This window comes from Cucurbita pepo, chromosome LG06 (genome assembly GCF_002806865.2).
Source record: "Cucurbita pepo subsp. pepo cultivar mu-cu-16 chromosome LG06, ASM280686v2, whole genome shotgun sequence".
NCBI classification, from domain to species: domain Eukaryota; kingdom Viridiplantae; phylum Streptophyta; class Magnoliopsida; order Cucurbitales; family Cucurbitaceae; genus Cucurbita; species Cucurbita pepo.
The window spans coordinates 4,993,027-5,018,020 of NC_036643.1; the positions used below are offsets into that span (position 1 = coordinate 4,993,027).

At 37.9% G+C, this 24,994-nt stretch overlaps 4 protein-coding genes and 1 non-coding gene across 6 annotated transcripts; 1 reads left to right on the forward strand and 4 right to left on the reverse strand.

Annotated features, from left to right (window-relative positions):
* Positions 1-275: 275 nt before the first annotated feature.
* LOC111796569 (putative BPI/LBP family protein At1g04970) lies at positions 276-4,650 on the reverse strand. Its single transcript, XM_023679243.1, has 7 exons — positions 4,102-4,650; positions 2,402-2,541; positions 1,805-2,108; positions 1,620-1,730; positions 1,192-1,440; positions 892-1,017; positions 276-738 (listed from the first exon to the last, which is right to left on the reverse strand). Exons 1-7 carry the CDS (start codon positions 4,501-4,503, stop codon positions 541-543), a joined length of 1,530 nt encoding a protein of 509 aa, XP_023535011.1. The 5' UTR covers positions 4,504-4,650; the 3' UTR covers positions 276-540.
* A 3,594-nt stretch (positions 4,651-8,244) lies between these two features.
* On the reverse strand, positions 8,245-14,189 carry LOC111796818 (serine/threonine-protein phosphatase PP-X isozyme 2). The gene is made up of 8 exons (XM_023679584.1): positions 13,987-14,189; positions 12,965-13,117; positions 10,539-10,601; positions 10,381-10,466; positions 10,080-10,155; positions 9,723-9,991; positions 9,569-9,647; positions 8,245-8,670 (listed from the first exon to the last, which is right to left on the reverse strand). Exons 1-8 carry the CDS (start codon positions 14,125-14,127, stop codon positions 8,620-8,622), a joined length of 918 nt encoding a protein of 305 aa, XP_023535352.1. The 5' UTR covers positions 14,128-14,189; the 3' UTR covers positions 8,245-8,619.
* Positions 10,702-10,815, reverse strand: LOC111797794. Its single transcript, XR_002815619.1, has one exon. It is a non-coding gene; the product is annotated as a U6atac minor spliceosomal RNA (small nuclear RNA).
* Positions 14,190-15,409: 1,220 nt separating the features above from the next.
* Positions 15,410-18,768, forward strand: LOC111796819 (syntaxin-51-like). The gene is made up of 6 exons (XM_023679585.1): positions 15,410-15,690; positions 16,802-17,017; positions 17,098-17,297; positions 17,377-17,477; positions 17,597-17,641; positions 18,531-18,768. Exons 2-6 carry the CDS (start codon positions 16,806-16,808, stop codon positions 18,660-18,662), a joined length of 690 nt encoding a protein of 229 aa, XP_023535353.1. The 5' UTR covers positions 15,410-15,690; positions 16,802-16,805; the 3' UTR covers positions 18,663-18,768.
* Positions 18,769-18,987: 219 nt separating this feature from the next.
* LOC111796820 (V-type proton ATPase subunit e1-like) lies at positions 18,988-22,587 on the reverse strand. Of its 2 annotated transcripts, none has more exons than XM_023679586.1 (4): positions 22,501-22,587; positions 22,245-22,389; positions 21,026-21,073; positions 18,988-19,361 (listed from the first exon to the last, which is right to left on the reverse strand). In XM_023679586.1, exons 2-4 carry the CDS (start codon positions 22,340-22,342, stop codon positions 19,295-19,297), a joined length of 213 nt encoding a protein of 70 aa, XP_023535354.1. In that variant the 5' UTR covers positions 22,343-22,389; positions 22,501-22,587; the 3' UTR covers positions 18,988-19,294. The 2 variants fall into 2 exon arrangements, with proteins under 2 accessions (XP_023535354.1, XP_023535355.1); XM_023679587.1 differs by having other exon boundaries at positions 22,245-22,408; positions 22,501-22,568.
* Positions 22,588-24,994: the final 2,407 nt, after the last annotated feature.

Below are 24,994 nucleotides of genomic sequence, written 5' to 3' on the forward strand. Positions count from 1 at the left end.
CATTTTAAACTATAATAGGGGTGACTATCTTACGAAGTGCATAAATTTTAAACTAACATTTCACAATTCAATTTCTAGGTCAGTCCATGACATGAGTGCAACAAAAACGAGCACAGGCTTCTTCAACCTAATTACAATGGCCTAGGTCAAGTCAGGTCGGGTAAGTCAGTCCATGACACGAGTGCAACGAAAACAAGCACAGACTTCTTCAACCTAATTACAATGGCCTAGGTCAAGTCAGGTCGGGTACATTACCAACATTACTGAACTACATACGTTCTGACATCAACATTTCACAATTCAATTTCTAGAAGTCGGACCATGACATGAGTGCAACAAAAACGAGCACAGACTTCTTCAACCTAATTACAATGACCCAAGTCAGGCCGGGTTAGATTCGGCCAAACTCGGGATTCTATTATGTACATGAACTTATTTAGAATACACAAATAAATAGAAGCTTACCCTCTCATCTACTTTTGCGTCTACTACTATTCACATCATAGTTACAAGTTCTAACATGGTCAAAGATTTATTGTTCTAACTCGAGTAAACAAGACCGTGACTGAAACCCTCACTTAAGGCGACATCGCTGCACATGATGATCATTGAAGAATTGAAAACCATTTTGGCGTCCTCGAGGACTAATCCATGAAAACTCGGCAACGTGATTCCTTTCAAGAGATATAAGTCGACGAACGGCACCAAGACCGTTTTGAGCAAACCTGCTACGGTTTTCTGCAGAAATTTAAGACCAAAGAAAGTGATCTAGCATGATAAGTAATCCTAAGAACTGTTTTCTCAACAATTTGCACAAGAACTTCGAAACATATGACTTTACGTTGAATCCAGCGTTGAAATTTTTCGAACATGAACGGATCGTACTCATACCTGAATTAGATAAAGGCGAATACGACCAATCTTGCTCCATTTCAAAGCTAATGTAAAGCCTTCCAAGCTAACATGACCAACCAAATTCTTCCCCAAGATTTTTGGAGAAAAAGAGGCAATAACCTCCTGATTCAACAATCAGAACCAAAAGTCAGCAACAAACGATATCGACCCAACAGTCTCGTTACGAGAAATCGATCGACCACTTCCTATTATGCACGAGCGACAACTGATGACATATATGGGATTCATTCAAATGCAATCACAAGCTTTTCAAGCAAAAACGTGGCATGAACTTACCAATGAGATGCAAGCAACAGGTATAATTTCACCGTTATCTCGAACATTGATTATCATGTCAACAAGAACGGAGGCAGAGATATCTTCAGCTCGCAGTCTCAAGAACGGTGGAGACGAAGCGGAGATATTTACGACAATATCGTCATCTGGATACTGCCGGTAGAGTTGAGGAATAACCCACTTCCATGCTGAAGTGTTCAAAAGGTGCTGATCAGGAATTTGGTCCACAGTCCAGTGCATATAGTTTTCCTGGCCACATGATAACTGTTAGTTCGAGCATTTCCTCGATCGTTCGGAAGATAGACGTTATAGCCAATAAACCTTCACATCAAGAAGCTATAAACTAAAAGTTGAAGACTACGATGCGGTCCGAGCAGTAAGCCATGCAAAAGCTTGGTATCACAGGGAGAAAAGAAAAAAGAACTTACTTCAAAGATAGCTTGTGAAGCAGAGTTGAGGACGGTTTCGTGTAGAGCGATCTCGATCATCTTAGCTGAATCGTTGCAGTAGACAGAACCTTCAGGTTCTTCATGGAGATACTACAGGAAAAGAGTAGAACATAAGCCAAAGAAATGTGTACAGAAAAGTTTTGTCTTCACGCACAAGAACTTACTTGAAAGGGAACATGTGAAACGGAGTTACGAACATTCGAATGTCGAGATTCTCCATCGACGGAATTTTCAGCTCCGACTTGGTTAAAAGGGCTGAGTAAACCATTGATTTTAAATTTGATGGAAGAAGAGGATAACACAGGGCTGTCCACAAAAGTGACATTTAGAACAGCAACATCAGCTATGGCGATTTCTTGTGGAAGCGACTGCAACGACGAGTCAAGCTTTGCTACCCCGTCTTCTATTTTCTTGGAAATATTATCCTCAATGGTCAACTCGATTTTCCGTTCAAAAGCATCGATCACCCTGAAGCGAGAAAATATATGCCCCAACTCGTTTACAGAATTTATCATGTTTCTTCGAGGCGAACCAGCAAGCCAAAAGAACAGAAGCAAAAAGATGATCTGCTTGAAAAAATCTAAAGCTTTGGACGCTCGATCGTCCGACACATTAAATTTAAAGAGAAACTTTGAATCATATACCGGAAATCAACAGCCTCGACTGAGATACCATAGCTATAAAACAAGGCGAAGCAAGATTTCCAGTTTCAAACCACATCAAGGTCGAAGAAGTTAAAAGTATAGTTATCGGTTGTGTACCCTTGGTAAAGCCATGACGCCCCGCCGTGTAAATGTATGGAGATATGTTCGACATTGCATCCACATTCTGAAAGAGTCAGCTCCAGAGCTCCATTTTGTTGATGTAAACCTACAGTTAGGCCTATATTCATACCATCAACCTAAAAGTCGAAATCGCCCAATAAGAATTCAATAACGATGAAAGAACATTGCAAGAGCTATAGGTTATAAGTTACTTCAAATTGAAATGCCAAGAACCTCATAAATTTGAGCAATAGATTAGTAGAGCCATCTCTTCCACATTGTTTGATGTTATTTTCTCCCCAATGAACCATGCTGATTGTTCAATAGTATAAAATCCCACCCTTGTGATAGAGGCACCTTGCTGGTAAGAGTTTCGGGTGTTTGGAGATGCCTAAAAGGTCTTGTGTCCATGTAGTCGGTAAGTTAATGTGAGATCTCATATTGATTGGAGAGAGGGATGAGTGTCAGAGAGGACGCTGGGCCCTGAACGGGGGTGGATTGTGAGATTCTACATCGATTGGAGAGGGGAACGAGTGCTGGCGAGGACGTTGGGACCTGAAAAGGGTGGATTGTGAGATCCTACATCAGTTGCGGAGGAGAATGAAGCATTCTTTATAAGGGTGTGGAAACCTCTCCCTAGTAGATGCGTTTTAAAAACCTTGAGGGGAAGCCTGAAAGGGAAAGCCCAAAGAGAACAATATCTGCTAGTGGTGGATTTGAACTGTTACAAATGGTATTAGAGCCAAAGATCAGGCAATGTGCCAGCAAGGATGCTAGACCCTGAAGGAGGGTGGATTGGGGGGCCCACATCGATTGGAGAAGGGAATGAGTGCCAGCGAGGACACTGAGCCTCGAAGGGGGTGGATTGTGGGATCTCACATCGGTTGGGGAGAAGAACGAAAAATTCTTTATAAGGGTATGAAAACCTCACCCTAATATACGCGTTTTAAAAACCTTGAGGGGAACCCCGAAAAGGAAAGCCCAAAGAAGACAATATCTACTAGCGGTGGGCTTGAGCCGTTACAAAACTAGTTCTCAATATCTCTGGGTTAGATCAAAAGGCAATTCATATCACAATCCCTAGGGGTTCAAAAATGATAATTAGGGTTTCACATAACGTTCCTAGTTTCCAAAATTCTAGGGTTTTCATATCACAATCCCTACAACACACGCCCCAAAAACTATGGGTAGACCAAACTTAACAATATCTTTGATCATATTCTAGATTTCCTTTTTTGGATAATAGGGTCGTTAGCGGCATCCCTTTTCGGATGACGGTTGAGTCCCCCCGTCTTTTGTTCCATTCTCAAGTCCCTAAACTTACGAAGTCTCGTTTCTGTAGTAGACCAATTTGTTAACATCCCCCAAGCAATTTTTTATTAACATAACGACACCAAGCCCTTGTTGCAGCCCAAGCTACTGAATCCACTGCTTTAATTTTGGTACCAACAATTAAGAATTGTTTGTCCCTACTTGCTCGCTCGTTATGTTCATAGCCTACCCTACCAATCCTACAAATCCAAAAGGGTGCGCAAAGCCAGCTCCAAAAGACCACAAAGATCATAACACACAAAAGTTTCTATATGAGGCTTAAGTATCTCAAAAACATCCAAATCACTTGGTAACACATGCATCAGGCTATGTTCATACTTTTCAGCATCAATAAAGCAAATAGCGTTACAGAGTAGCTGAATTACCTGAACAGAGGCGTCTCCTTCATCAGAAATTTCAAACAGCCAAGTGTTGTAGGTATACTGCCATTTCATACTCGTATTAGCAGTGGCCTTTGCAACAACTATATTGACACCCGTGTCGCCGATCCGAATATGCGAGGCTTCGACCTCGACGCTGCCGATGATTATGTCGGAAAGAACGATATGAACTTTGCCAATAAGAGCGATATTGACAGTCTTCTCAATATCGGGCAAACGAAGTGGAATGATGGTGGAAACTGCCTTGTCGATCAAGAAATCCTTGATGAAGTTGAGACCCTTTTGGGATATGAGCATCGAAATGAAACCCTCTTCGGTGGAATTGAGATGGGAAGAGGTAGAAGCTACTAAAAGGAAGAACACTATGAACTTCAAAGCGGAACCCATATTGGAGGAGATGATTATTGGCTCTGATTTTGAGTGAACTGCGGGAATTTGAAGTTGCCCGAATGAAAATTTTGAGTGAAGATACAGAAATTTTAAGAAATTTTGATTTTGGGGTTTCTGAAATCAAGCTCCTCTCGGCACAAATTTTAACAAATTTATTTTTAGCTTTAAATCAATCTCGCTCGTCTAGTCTATCCGATCAAATACCCGGGACATCCAATGTCTAGTCTGTCCGATCAAATCACCTCTCCTGCCTTCGTATCCCATACCCGAGGCATCCAACCCCAATCAACAGTCGGGGGCAGCTCAAGAGGCGTTGCATACCTGGGGCATCCAATGTCTAGTCTGTTCAATCAAATCACCTCTCCTGCCTTCGTATCCCATACCCGAGGCATCCAACCCCAATCAACAGTCGGGGGCAGCTCAAGAGGCGTTGCATACCTGGGGCATCCAATGTCTAGTCTGTTCAATCAAATCACCTCTCCTGCCTTCGTATCCCATACCCGAGGCATCCAACCCCAATCAACAGTCGGGGGCAGCTCAAGAGGCGTTGCATACCTGGGGCATCCAATGTCTAGTCTGTTCAATCAAATCACCTCTCCTGCCTTCGTATCCCATACCCGAGGCATCCAACCCCAATCAACAATCGGGGGCAGCTCAAGAGGCGTTGCCAAAGGCACCAACACCAGCATAAGTTCTGCAATGCGATCCCTATCCCTTGAGGCATTTCTCAGGAAAGCACTTCTCAAGAAAATTCACAAGTTAATCACAACTACGTTTAGAGTGTGAAAGAGGACAAATGCGGACCTCAAAATTTGCGAGAAAAAAGTTAACAGTTTAAATGTTGTATCAATTGGTACTTAAAACTTTAAACAACGTCTAATTGCTATCTAAGTTTTTAATTTTGTGAACAATGAGTCGCTAAAAATTGAGTTTAAAGAAGAACTCTTCAAAGGAGGAGCCTTCAGTGATCGAGAAAAACAAAACCGGGGCATGTTAGAAGAGTCTAAAAATGAACGACTAAAAGTCTGAAGATGAATAACAAGATGCTTTGGTTGATGATGCACCTGTCAGAGGATGAGCCAGACACCGAACGATGTGTCAGCTTCTCGCTGTCCCCCAAAGAGGGGTAGACACGAGGCAGTGTACCAGTAAGGACGCTAAACCCCAAAGGGAGATGGATTTGGAAGCAGTCCCACATCGATTGGAAGAAGAAAAGAGTGTCAGCAAGGACGAGGTTCGTAGGGGGTGGATTGTGATATCCCACATTGGATGGGGAGGGTACAAACCACCATTTATAAAGGTGTGGAAACCTTCCCCTAGCAAATGCATTTTAACGCCTTGAGGAAAAGCCTGAAAGAGAAACCTCAAAGAGGACAATATCTGCTAATATACTAAATCCAAAAATTGAAAGTTTAAGGTTTCATTAGACGTAAAACTATCCAAATCTTTTAGAAATCCAAAGGAGAAAATTTTCAATCTTCTTCAACTTAAATCCTTTTTGACGACGAGATCAAATAGACAAACAGTCCCATTTCTTAGTTCATCCAGACAAATTCCAGAAATTCATGAACTAAACCAAGATATATACATACATATATATATACATATATATATATATATAGCAGAAAGCAATCGAAACTATTGAAACAGTTCAAAGAGAGAAGAGAATGGAGTGGGAAGATGAAGGACTGAAAAGAGAGCAATCCATGAAGAAAAATTTGGGTTCTGACTAAAATTTTGTCCCAAGTGGCAACAGATCCATGTTTTTTTTTTTTTTTTTTTTTTTTGGTTCTTTTTTTTGTTCTATAATTCAGACATCTCCCTCTCACAGAGTTCCCAAGATCAATGTCAACAAACATATCCTTACCGCCATGGAATACTGAGAGCACCTCCTTTTGGAAGACCCCATCATCATCATCATCATCATCATCAGCAGGAGGCATCATTTGTTTGGAGGAATCTGCATTTTACATGACAATTTCTAATGCACTCATTACATGTAAACACATCAACAACAAATAACGGGTAAAACCAGGAAACTAAACTCAAGCATCCTAAGTGATCACAGCTTTTTGCTGCTTAAGGAATATCCTTGTCCAATGGCATTGATTCCCATGGTTTTGTGAAACCGTCTGCACCATGCGACTGCACAATTTGTCTATCGTTTTATCGGTTTGGAACATACACGAAATGATGAGCATTTGTTTTCTTTGGTTGGGTTTCAGAGGAAGTAATCTGGAGCGGGTTTCTTGGCTGGATTTCCTCTTGAATCCTGCAACGTATTCACAATCCAACACAATGTATGGTAATATCAACAAATGCAGCAACATATGGAAGTTCTAAGTTGGGTAAAGAACAAGCAAAGCGTTTGTTTTCAATGTTAATTTTGTAACAGTGTGGTTGAGTGACACAAACTTGGCTAATGGCTATTTTTCTTTTTCTAAAACTACCGGGGGTGTTCGTTTGGGGCAAGGCGTTGTTTAGTTTGAGTTATTTAACCTTTGTTCCAGAGGTTCNTCCAACCCCAATCAACAATCGGGGGCAGCTCAAGAGGCGTTGCCAAAGGCACCAACACCAGCATAAGTTCTGCAATGCGATCCCTATCCCTTGAGGCATTTCTCAGGAAAGCACTTCTCAAGAAAATTCACAAGTTAATCACAACTACGTTTAGAGTGTGAAAGAGGACAAATGCGGACCTCAAAATTTGCGAGAAAAAAGTTAACAGTTTAAATGTTGTATCAATTGGTACTTAAAACTTTAAACAACGTCTAATTGCTATCTAAGTTTTTAATTTTGTGAACAATGAGTCGCTAAAAATTGAGTTTAAAGAAGAACTCTTCAAAGGAGGAGCCTTCAGTGATCGAGAAAAACAAAACCGGGGCATGTTAGAAGAGTCTAAAAATGAACGACTAAAAGTCTGAAGATGAATAACAAGATGCTTTGGTTGATGATGCACCTGTCAGAGGATGAGCCAGACACCGAACGATGTGTCAGCTTCTCGCTGTCCCCCAAAGAGGGGTAGACACGAGGCAGTGTACCAGTAAGGACGCTAAACCCCAAAGGGAGATGGATTTGGAAGCAGTCCCACATCGATTGGAAGAAGAAAAGAGTGTCAGCAAGGACGAGGTTCGTAGGGGGTGGATTGTGATATCCCACATTGGATGGGGAGGGTACAAACCACCATTTATAAAGGTGTGGAAACCTTCCCCTAGCAAATGCATTTTAACGCCTTGAGGAAAAGCCTGAAAGAGAAACCTCAAAGAGGACAATATCTGCTAATATACTAAATCCAAAAATTGAAAGTTTAAGGTTTCATTAGACGTAAAACTATCCAAATCTTTTAGAAATCCAAAGGAGAAAATTTTCAATCTTCTTCAACTTAAATCCTTTTTGACGACGAGATCAAATAGACAAACAGTCCCATTTCTTAGTTCATCCAGACAAATTCCAGAAATTCATGAACTAAACCAAGATATATACATACATATATATATACATATATATATATATATAGCAGAAAGCAATCGAAACTATTGAAACAGTTCAAAGAGAGAAGAGAATGGAGTGGGAAGATGAAGGACTGAAAAGAGAGCAATCCATGAAGAAAAATTTGGGTTCTGACTAAAATTTTGTCCCAAGTGGCAACAGATCCATGTTTTTTTTTTTTTTTTTTTTTTTTGGTTCTTTTTTTTGTTCTATAATTCAGACATCTCCCTCTCACAGAGTTCCCAAGATCAATGTCAACAAACATATCCTTACCGCCATGGAATACTGAGAGCACCTCCTTTTGGAAGACCCCATCATCATCATCATCATCATCATCAGCAGGAGGCATCATTTGTTTGGAGGAATCTGCATTTTACATGACAATTTCTAATGCACTCATTACATGTAAACACATCAACAACAAATAACGGGTAAAACCAGGAAACTAAACTCAAGCATCCTAAGTGATCACAGCTTTTTGCTGCTTAAGGAATATCCTTGTCCAATGGCATTGATTCCCATGGTTTTGTGAAACCGTCTGCACCATGCGACTGCACAATTTGTCTATCGTTTTATCGGTTTGGAACATACACGAAATGATGAGCATTTGTTTTCTTTGGTTGGGTTTCAGAGGAAGTAATCTGGAGCGGGTTTCTTGGCTGGATTTCCTCTTGAATCCTGCAACGTATTCACAATCCAACACAATGTATGGTAATATCAACAAATGCAGCAACATATGGAAGTTCTAAGTTGGGTAAAGAACAAGCAAAGCGTTTGTTTTCAATGTTAATTTTGTAACAGTGTGGTTGAGTGACACAAACTTGGCTAATGGCTATTTTTCTTTTTCTAAAACTACCGGGGGTGTTCGTTTGGGGCAAGGCGTTGTTTAGTTTGAGTTATTTAACCTTTGTTCCAGAGGTTCTGGCAGAGAAAAAGAAGAAAGGGAGAGAGAGAGAGAGAGAGAGGAAGAAGAGGAGAAAATTAAAGGAGAGATTTCCACACCCTTATAAAGAATGTTTCGCTCTCTTCCCTAACCGATGTGGGATCTCACAATCTACCCCCTTCGGGTCCCAGCGTCCTCACTGACACTCGTTCTCTTCTCCAATCGATGTCGGACCCCCAATCCACCCCCTTCGAGGCTCAGCCTCCTTGCTGGTATATCGCTCAGTGTCTGGTTCTGATACCATTTGTACGGCCCAAGCCCACTACTAGCAGATATTGTCCTCTTTGGATTTTCCCTTTCGGGCTTCCCCTCAAGGTTTTTAAAACGTGTCTGTTAGGGAGAGGTTTCCACACCCTTATAAAAAATGTTTCGTTCTCCTCCCCAACTGACGCAGCTTACCACTACTTACATGAGAATGCAAGTATAGGCATCCAATGAAAAGTGCATTACAAGTTACAACCCAATGACTCTAAAATAAAAATGTGCAGGGGGTTGCATGGAAAAACTTTTTGGACCAAGGGTTGTGCATGGAAAGGTAATCCTGAATTACTCAGACTATATAACATTTGATGCACAGCAACTATTGTATACTCGAACGATGGGGTTCGGATATAATAAAAGTCTTGACCATACCTGTGGAGCAGCATCGAAGACACAAAACTGTTTATTAAGGTTCTCATCCAGTTGAAGTATAGCAGCTACATTACCACATCTGAAACAGAATGAAGACTGTTATGAACCATTAGATCAGCACAAAGTTGAGACGAAGTCGTTGAGGATAATGTACCTGTAACAATAATTAGGAGCTGACCAGACTGTAACTATCTGATTATTAAACATCCATTTGTATCCTTCCATTACCAACTGATGAGCTCGACAAATATAATCAATGTTATTCGTGTGGTTAAAAGAAGTAACTACGCTGCCACCAAACAGGAAACCGGCACCTCGAGGACTCAAACCCCAACCATCTACAATGTCTTCAGGATCAGACCACAGTAGGTCACACATGGCACCGTCATGAGGTACTTCTTGCTTTCGATCAATTATTCTAATCTGGACGTAAATAAATGGCAGTATGCGGAGGACTGAGTTCAACCTTACATATATATAAGAACAAGTGAGAGCAAGGAAGGATTCAAACCTGATCTAGTGTTGTTATGGCAGGAGAGAGACCACCATGGACGCTAAATATCTTGTTTTCAATAAGAGCCGAGAGACTGATGGATTCAGAAAGAAACAAATAAGCAATAAAGGGGACTTGACTAGTACTGCATTCATTAACTTGTTTACACGCAATTCACCAACTCGCCAAATTAATTTCTTGTGGATTATATATAGATTCATGACTTCCAATTCATTTCCTCATACACTAAACAGTAACATGCCCTGTTTTATTCTCTTCCTCTCTCTGTGATAAATGATTAAATCTGAAATTTGCAAACCTCAAGTAATCAAAAATATCGGTACAGTATCTCCAAACATTCACAGAGCCATATTTGCGAAGGCACTCGTCATAAAATCCGTAAACCTGTAAAGAGAAAACAGAATATTAACCAAAATAAAGCGTTTTATCTAGGACGGTAAGATCAAGAAACTTAACCTGTGTGATTTGACGGCTTTCATGGTTCCCCCTGATGAGAGTTATCCGATCTGGATATCTCACCTGAAATAAAAAATAGTTCGCTTTAGTTGAGCTAAAAACTAAAATAAATAGGGTGGGCTTTATGGTCGAAAGTACCATGCATGATACCATATTTTTATCTACAAACTGGTATTTGACATAAAACCCTTATCCGTATATGTTAAACAAGGAAGCCTGTAGACTGTTCCCAACCCTGTAAGAGGAGATGCCAACCAACTCTCCTTCAATCAAACACGACATAAATATTTTATGAAGTAAACTGTTTGTAATACTAATACTGGCTTCTGGTCTTATTAAGTCACACCTAGTCCGAACACAGATGTTTCAGTGTCAGTAGCAATATAAAATCTCATGTTTGTCTTCAAAGGAAAGTATCTAATCATAGCCACCAAAATCAATAAGGTGTGTTAGCGTGCTTTAAGAAAAGCCTTCAGGGATTGCAACCACATCATGTTTCATTATTCATTCTGATATAAGTTAGTAATGAAATATAACGGAGGCCAAGGTCGATTCTTTCACTGCTGTGCATTGGGCTTCAAACAGCAACACTAACTAGCAATCCAAATAAACTCGTCCAATCGTTTGACATGCTTGGGGCAGTAGATCTGGGCTACTTTGCAGGAGCTTCCTGTTAAATGCCAGTCCATAGAATCCAGTTTCCTGGGCACCCTTTGACTACTTGCAAAAAGAAATAGGCATTTTCAATGAGTTGCCACTATCAGTTTGGCAAGTCGGTCCTAGTTTTATCGTTTTCTATCCCTAGTTTGAGTTGCCACTACCGAAGTGAGTTCAGAACATTCCTCTTATTATAAAAAAAAAATGAGTTAATGAGAATAGATTTCCAAACTTATGCTTTAGGCTTCTGGACTTTTCCATGACTAAGCACTCATAAGCTTAGAAAATCAAGAATAAAAAGCTCCCAGAAATATGAAGGGATAGTAATTATGAAGAAACAGAACTATGACATAATTTCCGAAACAACTTTCACACTTAGAAGAAACACAACTATGAGATAAACCTATACAGGTGGAACCTAATCCTTTATGTTGTTTCTTCTGATGGCAGAGTGTGACGGGATCCCGATACTTTTCAGGGCCAATGCCATCCACAGCAGCATCTATTATTTTGCAAGAAAAAAGGTTACAACTATACTACACCAGAGCCAGGGACAATCACCATCAATATTCTTATTGTTGCTTTCTTGTCATCATAAGAAACTTGATGAGTATATTAAATCAAAGATAAGTTCAGCTCAGGAAAGAAAAGAATCATTATTTAGAATCCAAGAAGTGACAAGAAAAAGACTACCAGAAGTAGTAAATAACAAAAAGGGGTTACAGAAATTCCCAGGTAAAGACACCTATAGAAGCTTGAATCCTGATGCGATCCCGAACTTCTCGTACAAAAATTTCTCCATTTACAAAAATTCTCCTATTTCTTGCATTCCAAAATTCATAAATACCCATAAGACTATACCACTCCAAGGAGTTTTAGCCACATCTCTAAAGGGAGAGCAATGAAAATTTTGAATCCGAGAGTCCTAAGGATCAAGGAGTAACTCAAGAAAGGTTCGCACTATCACAATGAAGACCCTCAAACTATGCTAACATGCTGCCAGTTAAATAATGAATTGTCAATTATTACCCCACCTTCTCACACAGAACACGCATGTAATATCAAGGTTGGAAACCAATTTTCGGATCCTCGCGATAGTGTTGATCATTTATGAAATAGGTAGACAATATGGAAGATACCTATTCTTAGGTACCTTAGCTCCCATCTCATAAAGATGTGTCGCGCGAAAGATAGTTTGGGATAAAACAAATACATGTTGTTGATACCATTGCTTCCAAAAAAATCTCCCAGACATTGTGAAGAAAATCCCTATGGAAGAATTTTCACATGGAGTCCTCATTACTCCTCATATCAAGGACAACGCACTCTTCCAACAGCTTAGCCTCTCAATTCAACAACTATTATTACCATTAATTGGATCCCAATTAACCACAAAAGTAAAAATGTTGCCTGCAACTATTTCGGTAAAAATCGCCCAAAAAAAAAAAACCCTTTGATCTCCAGCTCAGTTTCCAGGAATCGCCCATTACAAGTTTATTGATTATTTCTTTTCTTCGGCTTCGTGCGAACATACAAAATTTATAGACACCAATTTCTATTAGATATCTGAAAAAACAAAAGTCTTTCTGTGCAACTTAAAATACTGAATCAAATTTAAACCTAGTCTTGAAAGCCAATAAAACCAAAAACCAAAACCAAAACTCATATGATATTTAACGATCACGTAATATCTAAAGATCAAATAGAAATGTAAGAAGACTAGTTTTAACTATTAAAAATATTTTTAAAAAAAAATCAAAATTGATTACCTTAAGAGCAAGTAGAAGTAGAAATGTCTCAACTGAGTAAAATCCTCTGTCAACAAAATCGCCAAGAAATAAGTAGTTCGTCTTTGGACAATCGCCTCCTACTTTAAAAAGCTCTTTCATGTCATAAAACTGCCCATGGATGTCTCCACATATCTACGTAAAAAGAAACATAGGAAAAGGTTAGAAACACGTAACAATAATAATACAAATCAATCCAAATCTGAAACTCAAACATAGTTGGACATAATTCCTCGGTCATCGGGTGGTGTCCTACTCCATTGTACTTCAGTGAAATGTTGGATTCTTATTTTAAAAGAGCAAAAGGAATATTAGACATGAAAAAGCTTTGGTGGCTCCACTTGAACCCTAGACCAAAGCCATCAAGTTTGTTCACTAAATGGTTCCAGGTCTGGCGTATAAGATCCATGAAACTATTAAAGGGCTGCTTAGTCAAGCCTGACCAAGTAACAACTACAGAATAAGCAGAAACAACAGCAATAAGTGTAAACAAGAAGCATTGTATTGCAAACTCCTTTTATAGTGTCCTCATAATGTTTCTGTTCCAAAAAGTAAAAGACTGAACATAAGCAAAAGAAATCTCCTCAACATTTACCAATTTCAGTGTTTATGATGTCGCCAAACAACAATAACACACTCTCATTCGTTATACCAATAATTTAAGCCATAATCATCTCAAATTTCAACAACAAGATAGTCCTTAAGAACCACTTGTTTTTTCAAAAAAGAACGAAATTATAGACCAGAACTCCAATTCGCAATCAAAATTCAAAAACTGACCCGAATAATGAAAAAGACCAGTGTTACAGTGAAAAGGATCGAAACCCCAGAAATAAAATTTAGAAAAAACCCACAATACTCGGGAGAAATCCAAATCAGGAACCTAAAAACCACAATAATACGAGAAGAAGAAAGAAAGAGCCGCCGCACTTGATTGAAACAGAGTCAAACATCTCGAAGTGGAATCCAGAATCCCCAAAAGGGGGAAGAAGAGTGAGACTTACGGTAACGGGGGCATCAACTCTCTGAACGTTACTCTCTTCGACGAGGATTTCCATAGCCTTGAGGCAAAGAGCTTTAACTTCAGACTCCTTCAGCGGCTCGCAATTCTTCAACTGCTCAATTTGACGGTCTAGGTCAGACATCTCTCCTTCACTGTGGATCCCTCTCTCTCTCTCTCTCTCTCTCTCTCTCTCTCAACCTCAACCTCAACCTCAACCTCAACCTCCTCCTTCTTCTTCCCCTTCCTCTTCCTCTTCCTGAAGGACCCAATCTCTCTCTCTCTCTCTCTCTCTCACAGAGCCATGGAAGCCAGAAGGGACAATAGTATATTGAGGCGCTGCTCTGTGCCTCTTTTCTTTCTTCTTTGTTTTTTTCTTCCTTTTTTTACTTCTTCTCCAATTTTTTTTTTTTTTTTTTTTTTTTTTTTCAAATTATAGCAAAATAAATATTTTTATATATATATGCTAAATTTTTTTTAATAAATTTTATGAATTTAACTTTAAATTTATAAAATTATTGTATTATTTATAGTTTAGCTTAAAAAAAAAAAAAAAAAAAATCGATTTTTATATTTAAAAAATATAGTGGGTGAATTAAATTTTTTAATTTTATATTTAATGAATATCTCAGTTGATTTTAAAAGTCATTAGTCGATGTCGAAGTTGATTTTATAAGTATATGCGGTTTAAAACTGTGAGATTGACGGCGATCGTAACAAGCCTTCAGTGGGTTTTGGCTGTTACAAACGTTAGTAGAGCCAAACACCGAGTGGTATATTGGTGAGGACGGTGGACCCTTAAGTGGGGTGGGTGGTAGACACAGAGCGGCGTGCTAATAAGAACGTCATACACTCGAATGGGGTGAATTATGAGTTCCCACGTTGATTAGAGAGGGGAATGACACATTCTTTAAGTCGGAGAGTCAGGATTATGAGGTCGAAAGAGTATATGCATTTTAAAAGTCATTAGTCGATGTCGAGGTTGATTTTATAAGTATATGTGTTTTAAAACTTTGAGGTTGACGGCGATGGTAACCGGCCAAATCTGACAATATCTCAATATCTGTTAGCAATGGATTTTTGTTGTTACAAACATTAGTAGAGCCAGACACCGAGCGGTATACTGATGAGGACGGTGGACCCTTAAGTGGGGTGGATTGTGGACACAGAGCGGCGTGCCAATGAGAACGTTAGACACTCGAGTGGGGTGAATTATGAGTTCCCACATTGATTAAAGAGGGGAATGACACATTCCGTAAGTATGAGAGCCAGGATTTTGAGGTCCAATAAGAACATAACGGGCCAAAACAGACAATATCTACTAATGATAGGTTTGTGCTATTACAAATGGTATCAGAGTCAAAGATACTAAAAAAAATGGGTATCATAATTGTTGTTAGAACGATTATACGATTACAGGTACATATGAGACCCACAGCAGTGTCCAATAATCTCGAGGAACGCTTTTCTTTCTTTATATTTTTTCATTTTCTTCTTGATTTTCTCCCTTCAGGAATTTTCAAACCAATTTGCGCAGATCCAAATTCCGACGTTCTGATTCCTGATTCCAATTGATCGACGAATGTTGGTCGCCGGCGGTGGCGGATTTGTACCATCCTTCATAGCTATTCTATAAATTCCCCAGCCGATCTGCCATTGCCGCCGGTTGAATTCTCATTTTTCGATCGTCAATTCTGATTTCCAAACGGTAAGTTCCGTTTCCTTTTGATTATGATCTCTGTATCGTCTGGTAGTTTGCTTAATTTATTTTTTAGGGCACATTCGATGTATTTGTTTGTTCGTTCTATCGTATCTGTTGATTTCAGTGTTTGATTCTATGGTTTGTACCTCGATTCTCCGTTTTCTGTTTGTCCTTGGTTTGTGTATGGATGGAATCGTTTGATCTTTCAGTTGACCAAATCGTGTGTGATTCTTCTAGATTATTCTAAGGGTTCAGCTGTACCTGGATTAGCTTAATCTAGCTTTTGCCTTCTGCTCGATTCTCTTTCTGTGGATGAACTTAGCTGGTTATTTGATGAACGACAAATATCATCGTTAGCTTAATAAGGTCGAGCCAAATAATTGTATGAGCTCACTAGCCTAATAGAGTTAAGCCAAATAGTTATATGAGCTCCATCGCCTAATAGGGTCAAGCCAAATCATTGTATGAGCTCACTCGCCTATAGGGTCGAGCCAAATAACTGTATGAGCTCACTCGCCTAATAGGGTCGAGCCAAATAACTGTATGAGCTCACTCGCCTGATAGGGTCAAGCCAAATAACTGTATGAGCTCACTCGCTTAATAGGGTCAAATCAAATCATTGTATGAGTTCACTCACCTAATAAGGTCAAGCCAAATAATTGTATGAGCTCATTCGCCTAATAGGGTCGAGCCAAATAATTGTATGAGCTCACTCGCCTGATAGGGTCAAGCCAAATAATTGTATGAGCTCACTCACCTAATAGGGTCAAGCCAAATAATTGTATGAGCTCACTAGCCTAACAGGGTCAAGCCAAATAATTGTATGAGCCCACTAGTCTAATAGGGTTAAGCCAAACAATTGTACGAGCTCATTCTATATTTATTTTTAGAAAAAAATGATTTAATACCTAAATATTTCAAGAATAGATTAACTGGTCTCTACGGCACATACTCCACCACAACTAGGGTTTCATCCTAAGAAATCAAAAGCACAGAATGGCGCGTAGTTTCTATATAGTGTCTTGTAATCTTTTCTCGATTGATGTTAATAAAGAGTGCGAGTGTTTCCCACGTAGAGCAACTAGTTTTCTTGATTTTTGTGGCGTTTGGATTGAAGGCCAATGGCGTATACTTTGGAATCATGGGCGAAGGAATACAATGAAGCCATGAAACTCTCTGAAGATATCAATGGCATGATTTCTGGGAGAAGTTCTGCTTCTGGACCAGAAGCTCAGCGTCATGCCTCAGCTATACGCAGGAAGATCACAATATTGGGTACCAGACTTGATACCTTGCAGACTCAGTTACCCAAGCTTCAAGGAAAGCAACCAATGTAAGCCATGTGATATATGGTTTTTTCTGGGAATTGTGCGTTCTTGATGGTATATTATTTCTGTGTCTCGTGGCTTGCAGACCGGAGAAAGAGATGAATCGACGCAGGGATATGATAGCGAATTTGAGATCGAAAGCTAACCAGATGGCTTCAACTTTGAACATGTCTAACTTTGCTAACCGAGATAGCTTACTTGGTCCAGAAATAAAGCCAGCAGAGAATAGGACGGAAGGCTTAGACAACCGAGGCCTACTCGGTTTTCAACGACAAGTTATGAGAGGCAGGTTTATTTGTTTAAAGTCACTGGAAAAATATCAGTATGAATTTCTGTTAATGTGAAAATGTGATATTTGGAGCAGAGCAAGATGAAGGCCTCGAGAAACTGGAAGGGACTATAATGAGCACAAAACATATTGCATTGGCTGTCAATGAAGAACTTAGCCTTCACACGAGACTTATCGTATGTCTTTCGATCGTTGTCGTGTTTATTCATTTGTTGACTTACTTGATCACTAAGTCTTCTCACGAACTCGATTCTTATAATTTTAGTCTTGTTTTTAACTCTGTTCAATGGTGCAGGATGATTTGGATGAACATGTCGATGTTACAGATTCCCGATTACGGGTACGAATCTCTTGTTCTGATTCTTTTCTTACATGATAGGATGTTTGTTGTGTACATATCTGTTGTGTACTATAACTGTGAGAGGGTTCACCATGTTGGAAAAGATAGAAACTATTTGGTGTCCAACATGGGCAGACTGAAGAAGAAGGGTGCAATCGACAATCTTTGCCTTCCTAAGTTATCAAATTTGAAAGATTACATACTTAGGAGGTAAATTTTGCCTCTCCCTGTGATACCTTTTTGGCTCTGGCCCTGGTCTCAAAAGTCCGGGCTGGTTCTCCTAACTGTTCAAACTACCTCGACGGTCTAGATTATTATTGTGAGATCCCTCATCGGTTTGGGAGGAGAACGAAACATTTTTTATAAGGGTGTAGAAACCTCTCTCAGTAGACGCCTTTTAAAAACCTTGAGGGAAAGTCCGAAAGGAAAACCCAAAGAGAACAATATCTGCTGGCAGTGGGCTTGGGCCGTTACAAATGGTATCAGAGCCAAACATGCAATGTGCCAACGAGGAGGCTAAGCCCCAAAGGGAGGTGGACACGAGGCGATGTGCCAGCAAGGACACTGGGTTGGAAGGGGGTGGATTGGGGGTCCCACATCGTTTGGAGAAGGGACCGAGTTCAGCGAGGACGCTGGGCCCCGAAGGGGGGTGGATTGGGAGATCTCACATCGGTTGGAGAGGAGAACGAAACATTCTTTATAAAGGTGTGGAAATCTCTTCCTAGCAAAACGCTTTTTAAAAACCTTGAGGGAAAGTCCGAAAAGGACAATATCTAGTAGCGGTGGGTTTCAACTTGGACGATTACGATTATTATCTTTATTACTGTTTTTTACCAAGAAGATAGTTCAAATTTCATTGACAGCATCGTTAATCATTGTATCAAAACAGAGAGTGCAGAAGAGGCTGGCAATAATGAACAAGCGGACCAAGGGTGGATGCACTTGCATGTCAATGATTTCATCAATTGTTGGAATTGTCGTTCTCATCACTCTCATATGGCTACTCATCAAGTATTTGTAAATTCACTGTCTTGGTATGAATTTACTAGAACATAAACTTTTGGTGTAAGATTCTGATATCTGTTGATTTTCTTAGTGAATTTGTGTGTTTTTTTCTTCATCTTTCACTTGGATTCCATGAGATTTAGGAGATTTTGGGCTTACCAACTCTTCACCCTCTTCTTCCTACAAGATATTAGTGTCTCTACAAAATTGGACATCGGATCTTCTATGATCATTCTTATAGAAATGGATTTTGTAGCACTTCTTTCAATCTGTTCTAAATCTATCTCCCCTATGAATATCAATGATTGAGGCATCAATGGATTAAGGATTGAAATATGAAAAAAAAAGCAAATAAAATCCCCAACCTTTATTTCATAAATGGAGTTCTGTATTAAATAGCTATGAGAAATGGTCGATCTTCCCAAGAATTTGATGGAAAGTAATTAAAACAGCACTTGGGAAACACAAAATACAGAACCCAATTGAAGGTCATCTTCAAATTATGAACTGCACAGATTCAAATTGAAAAACGCAACATAGATTCACGGAACCTGGGAAATAGAACATATCTTAGGGTTATCAGCAGCAACCCTGTGATGATTTAGATTCATAAGACACAACTAGTAGTAGAAGTTCCCAAAATTATCTTCACTCCGAGTCATTCAGAATTGGAACAATAAGTGGCTTCATTTGTGCAAGATATACAATTGCCCACCTAAATTCAAAAAAATGCATAATAAATTTAGTAGTCGGTATATATTAAGCAACTTTAGTGTCTAATTATAATAGAAACTCTAACAATAACAGGTTGTCCTGAAATGTGAGTGCCTGTTTATAAAACAATGTGTTGAAGTGAATTCAATATATTCATAATCTGAAAAGAAGATCTAGAACAGATAGAGAGGCTTTTATTTACCTAATTTAGGGCCCTTCAACAAAACACCCAGAAAACTAAAAGGGTTAAAATTAAACCTAGAAGCCTATTGATGCTATGATGGATCAATTGATAATAAGAAGTCTATATTAAATAATTGTACGTACGGAGGAGGAAATCTGGTTAGATGGAGATGGGAAAAAAAGGTAGCCAGTCAATTTTAGGACCAGAGTTCAGAATAATGTCAAGAATTTTGTAAGTTGGTCTCTTTGAAACTTCTTCAAAGAAATATTCATCGTCAATAAGTCAGTAATTAATATTACAAACAACCCAATCCAACATGACCTAATAAAATACATTAAAACCAATAGACATTTCATAAAGAAAAAGTTGGATAATGTCTTTATTTGTACACCTCTAGTATCAACAAGTAGCCAAATAACACGAGTTAACCACAGTTGATTGGTGCATGATTCCAAGCAATTTGATAGGTGAAAATATCCATTAGCCTTCTTGAGGGGGAACGCGGGGGTTGCTTGATGGAATTTTAAGAAACATCCTAACTATAGTATCTATGTTGTGGACATTATAATCTAAGATTGTCTCCTTATTTTTATGACTCATTATTTGTATATATTAGTGTGCAAGTATCGATATTATGAAAAAGACTCCTATCAAGTCCTAAGAATTACCAAAGCCTTCAAAATTTGTTACGACATTTTCACGATATATTTACATCTAGCAGGGCATTTTATGGTGCATTCTAATGTTTTTCTTCTTCAAGAAGCCTCGTCCGCCAAAGGTCCAGGGTTTTATTGCGGGTTCTATGTTTTCATTAATCAATGCATACATTATTGCAGCTGTACAATATATTTTCTCCTTCTAGGTGGATCTTTCTTCACTAAAGAAAAATCTTACTAGAGCTTCTCTCCAAGCAAGCAACGGCTTGTTGCTTTAGACAAAAACTTGAGTTCGTTTTGAGTAGGTGCTTTAGTATGTTTGGGGTTGCGGTCGCGTACATTAGGGATAGGTCCTCTTTGATTGAGAGGTTAAGTGAACTCTCCTTTTCGGGATAAGGTAAGAGTTTTGTGGCAGGCCTGTTAAATGCTATCTTGTCAGGACTCGGGAGTGTGGCTCGAGAAGAATAGTAGGATCTTTAGAGGGGTGGAAAAATCTTCACTGGAGGTGTGGGAGGTGGTGCGATTCTATGCATCTTCATGGGTGTCTACTATTTGAATTATTTTGTAATTGACAACTTGGTGGTATTCTTTTGAATTGAGGTCTTTTCCCAAAGTTGAGGACTCCTTTTGTGTGCTTTACATGCTCTTGTACATTCTTTCATTTTTCTCAATGAAACTTTGGTTTCTTAAATAAAATCAAAAGAAGGAACAAAAAAAAAAAAAGGCGCGTTTGGAAAATATCAGTTTGTCCTCTATCATAACAAGCTAATTTTATAGCACAAAGGAAATTAGTGGTTATCAAACGCAAGAAAAACATAGACTTACATCATCCAGCAGCATATTGTTGCAGTAGTTATCAAAGTAAGGTGAAACCTGCAATGAAGAATAGCAATATTAGCCACCTGCATAAGTGCAATGAAAAAATATTCACATATGCAAAGGAGTAATGGTACAAAAGTTCAATAGCACTTCGATTGTTTGCTTCAAATATGTATTAAGATCCCATGAAAGTCAGATGAATGATCAATAGTCTTTCATAAGTTTTGTTGTCAAGGATCGAATGCCTGATGAGGCAAGCAGATTTAACCATGCAATGTAAACTCTACATATGAAGTTTCAGAGACTACCCATATATGACCTTTTCTAGAGTAAGGGAAATTAAACAAAATTACACAGCTATACTACTACTTAAGAGAGTTTTAATCTCTAGTACGAACACTGCTCCAAGGGTGAGTAGTGACATAGTTGCAGAGACGAGCACCAAAGGGAGAAACAACCAGCAATTTACAAATAAGACGAGCACCAGAGCAACAGTTTAGGTTCTGATCAGTTTTCAAACCATGAGGCTATTTCATCATCAAGCTTACCAATTATTTACCCTCGACGCCAAGATAGAAAACACTAGTATACTTAAACCAAGAACGACATAGTTCGACCAGATAAATTTCGATAAACAATTTTCCAGAATGATGTTTTTCTTTAGCATAAGTAATAAAGTCTTATAAAATTCTCATAACCTCCATTGACACAATAAAACATTCTCAAATTTCACATCTTTTGTCAACAATATTGTTCCATCCTACTCAATATTCCACATAGTTCCCCCTAATTTCACATTGCCAAAGACGTTTCTATGCGAATCTAATAATTCAGATACTCGTTGAGATCTTAAATCCTATAAACTCATTTTACAATCTTAATAATGCAATATACCAGCCTAGATACAAGCACCTGAACTTTCAGTGTTACAAAAAATGGCAGTCATTGGATATATAAAATCATTGATGTATGTCCTATAATACAAACAACAGATTAAATGTCTAAAAGCCAACAACACAAGGACTTAGAATCAATAGCCGATTGGCTACAACAGAACTAATGATCAACAAAACTTAGCACGGGTGCATAGCATATGGAAATCAAACATAGTTATCAGCAAAAACAACCAAGTTAGATTCCGTAGCAGCTCAATTGCCTCTGGATCAACAGCCAAACACAGGTATGAAAAAAGAGAAAGAAAATCGATAAAGAGCAAGGACTTTACAAATTAGTCGAAGCTCCTCTGTTACAGCAAATTAAGGAGCAAAAACACGCGATGACTCCAATCACGGCGAAAATCAGGGACGTCACCAAGAATCCCATTGTTGATCCCGTTCGACCTCGATCGTGCAATCAAAAGATCAAAACCTCTGCAATCAAAGCAAGAGACTGGAAAATTCAGATGTAGTTTGAATTAAACAAATGAGGAACAGAAAAATCTGAAAACGTAGAGGATCACAAAAGGCGATTCGTTTGATTACCAAGAAACAAAAGGACGAATTGTGGAGTCACAGAGCATTTCGAAAATCTGGAGACGATGAAAATAGATCTGAAAAATTCATCGGAATCTACAGGCGTGAAAGTAAGCGGGTCGGGTCATGCTACTTAATGGGCCGAACAAATTGGGCTATCAGGCCCAATATCAGTAGTGTCCAGCTAAATAGCCCAAACTGAAAAATATATTTAAAAATAATAATAATAAACTATTTCATCACAATTTTATTTATTTATTTATTTAGATTTTAGATAATTCTTCTACTAATATTTAACAATATTTAAACTGCTATAAAAAAATCTCTGGTATACGAGTAAGAGACACTAACTCCATTGATATGAGATTTATCGGGATTCTCTATCTCTCTGCTCTTTTTTTCCCCTCAGTTCGTTTACTCTCGTCTCTTTTCTCTAATCGTACATTTCCCTAAATAACGACGATTGGATCCTCATTTGATCGTCATTAGCGCATAACCAACGTTAGGTAACCGGTGCACCTGTTCGTCATTTGTGATGATTCCGCTAGAGGGTCATCGATCATGCTCCTTCATTGATCTCCACACCAACACTAGTCCTTCTCTATCTAACGAAGGATGGTTAGTTTCAGTCGATCAATCTCCACACCAATATCGTCAATCATGTTTCTCAGGGTCATCGCAAGAGACAAGTGGACCTATATCACAAACATACGAGTTTGTTGATCAGGGTCTCTATGTATTGTTTCGTGTCGAGTTAGACAACCCTAATCTAGGATAGGTCACGAGCCCGTAAACCTTATTTGAGTTACATACTCTATATACGCATGCATATCTAATCCCGACACGAATATTTCTTACAACATTTTCTCAAAATTCACCCTTTTAAGAAATGTTTTCAATTAAAGTCAAAAGCAGTGACGGGAATGATCGTTAATTAAGACATCAGTCAGCTAGCTGTTTAATTTTTAAAACCGTGTACTTTCTTTAGACGAGGTACTTTTACCGTACTAGACCTAATCATTACTTCAATTACAAACAATTTATTTATTAAAAATAATAATATTTAATAATTATTTTGACCGAAAAAAAAAACAATAATTAATTTTTCACCATTTTCAAAACATCTTTTAAGTTCTGAATAAAAGTGGGCCCATGGCCCATAATAGCATTTATGGACTATACTTCTTATTAATTTCCTTTATTAAAAATTTAATTTATATTCATAAATTTTGGAGGCTGTATTGTTTAATGAATTAAATTCCTAAGCTTTGATAAGGAAATTACACACATTTTTTAAAATTTATTTTATTTATAATTTATACACGTGAGTAATATTTTTTAAAATATATTAATTAAAAAAAATGGTGGAATCATATCGACACTCGAACCGAGTAGAGCTTTAGGGTTTTTTTAATAGACCGAGTTGGGTTAAGAAATCTTTCTGAACCAACAAAAAAATCTTCAAGTTGGTTGGATTGGTAACCGAACCCAATCTGACCCTCTATTTTCAAGTTAGGTTCGGGTTGGTTGTTAAAAAAAAAAAAATTAAAAGCGTTTATTTATCCATAATCCATAATGATTCGAACAAATAAAATCAACAACATAATCACAAAATTGTAACATTGCAACGTAGTAGAATGAAAAATAAACACGAATACTTTAATTAAAAAAAATAGTTTAAATAAATTATATATAACAAAATAAAAATGGGATAGAAATAAACTTTTTCCTTTTAATTCAGAGAAATATTTAAATTTTTATTAAATTTTAAAATAAAAAGTTTTTAATTATTTAAAAATATTTTGTTACCACTCGAAGATTTAAATTATTTTAAAAATTAGAAAAATATAAATTGGGATATAAATAAAGTTTTTTCTTTTAATTCACATTTACTCGAGAAATATTTAAAATTTTTTTAATTATTTTTATTTCTAAAATTTACCTTAGCTAAGAAAATAAATAAATAATAAATAGTTTATATAATTATTAATTTGAGATTAAATTTGGTGAGGCAAATTATTTTTATTTATTTATTTGAATTTATTTTCTCAAAAAAGAATGATAAATAATAATAATAATAATAATTGTATTTAGAATTAAAATGCACCAACTACCAACTAGCCCTGACACGATAGAAGTTAATTTCCCACCAACCACTTTAATTGAAGCTATTTCATAAGATCTAAAATAGGAATATTTATTTTAAATATTTCATATATCATTTAATAAATTTGGACAGGAATTAATTAATCAATTATTATTATTATTATTATTTTTGAAAAAATAAAACCATTCTAAAATGGAAGGAATTTTGCTCGCTTTTCCTGTAGCTTCAAGTCATTCTCGTATTTTCCATATACATGGGTTCGGTCCTCGGACGTTTGGTATGGCTCTGATCTTGCTGGATTTTGACATTCCCGTGTTTTTCCATATATGTGGGTTTGGTCCTCCAAGGTTTGTTAGAGGTTCGATCTTGCTGACCTCTTTCCTAACTATAAGTCAT

Bases quoted from the DNA above. Each gene is read 5' to 3' on its own strand.
- LOC111796569 (XM_023679243.1), bottom strand. From the start codon at position 4,503: ATGGGTTCCGCTTTGAAGTTCATAGTGTTCTTCCTTTTAGTAGCTTCT. The intron at 1,731-1,804 runs GTAAGTTCTTGT...CTTTTCCTGTAG, and splicing joins TTTCACATGTTCCCTTTCAA to TATCTCCATGAAGAACCTGA. The intron at 739-891 runs GTATGAGTACGA...AAATTTCTGCAG, and splicing joins TTCGCCTTTATCTAATTCAG to AAAACCGTAGCAGGTTTGCT.
- LOC111796818 (XM_023679584.1), bottom strand. From the start codon at position 14,127: ATGTCTGACCTAGACCGTCAAATTGAGCAGTTGAAGAATTGCGAGCCG. The intron at 9,992-10,079 runs GTTTGAATCCTT...ATTTACGTCCAG, and splicing joins CCATAACAACACTAGATCAG to ATTAGAATAATTGATCGAAA. The intron at 9,648-9,722 runs GTACATTATCCT...ATTCTGTTTCAG, and splicing joins GCTCCTAATTATTGTTACAG to ATGTGGTAATGTAGCTGCTA.
- LOC111796819 (XM_023679585.1), top strand. From the start codon at position 16,806: ATGGCGTATACTTTGGAATCATGGGCGAAGGAATACAATGAAGCCATG. The intron at 17,298-17,376 runs GCAGGTTTATTT...TATTTGGAGCAG, and splicing joins TCAACGACAAGTTATGAGAG to AGCAAGATGAAGGCCTCGAG. The intron at 17,642-18,530 runs GTACGAATCTCT...GTATCAAAACAG, and splicing joins TTACAGATTCCCGATTACGG to AGAGTGCAGAAGAGGCTGGC.
- LOC111796820 (XM_023679586.1), bottom strand. From the start codon at position 22,342: ATGGGATTCTTGGTGACGTCCCTGATTTTCGCCGTGATTGGAGTCATC. The intron at 21,074-22,244 runs GTAAAGTCCTTG...TCTTCATTGCAG, and splicing joins AGAGGAGCTTCGACTAATTT to GTTTCACCTTACTTTGATAA. The intron at 19,362-21,025 runs GTAAGTCTATGT...TTTTGAATTTAG, and splicing joins ACAATATGCTGCTGGATGAT to GTGGGCAATTGTATATCTTG.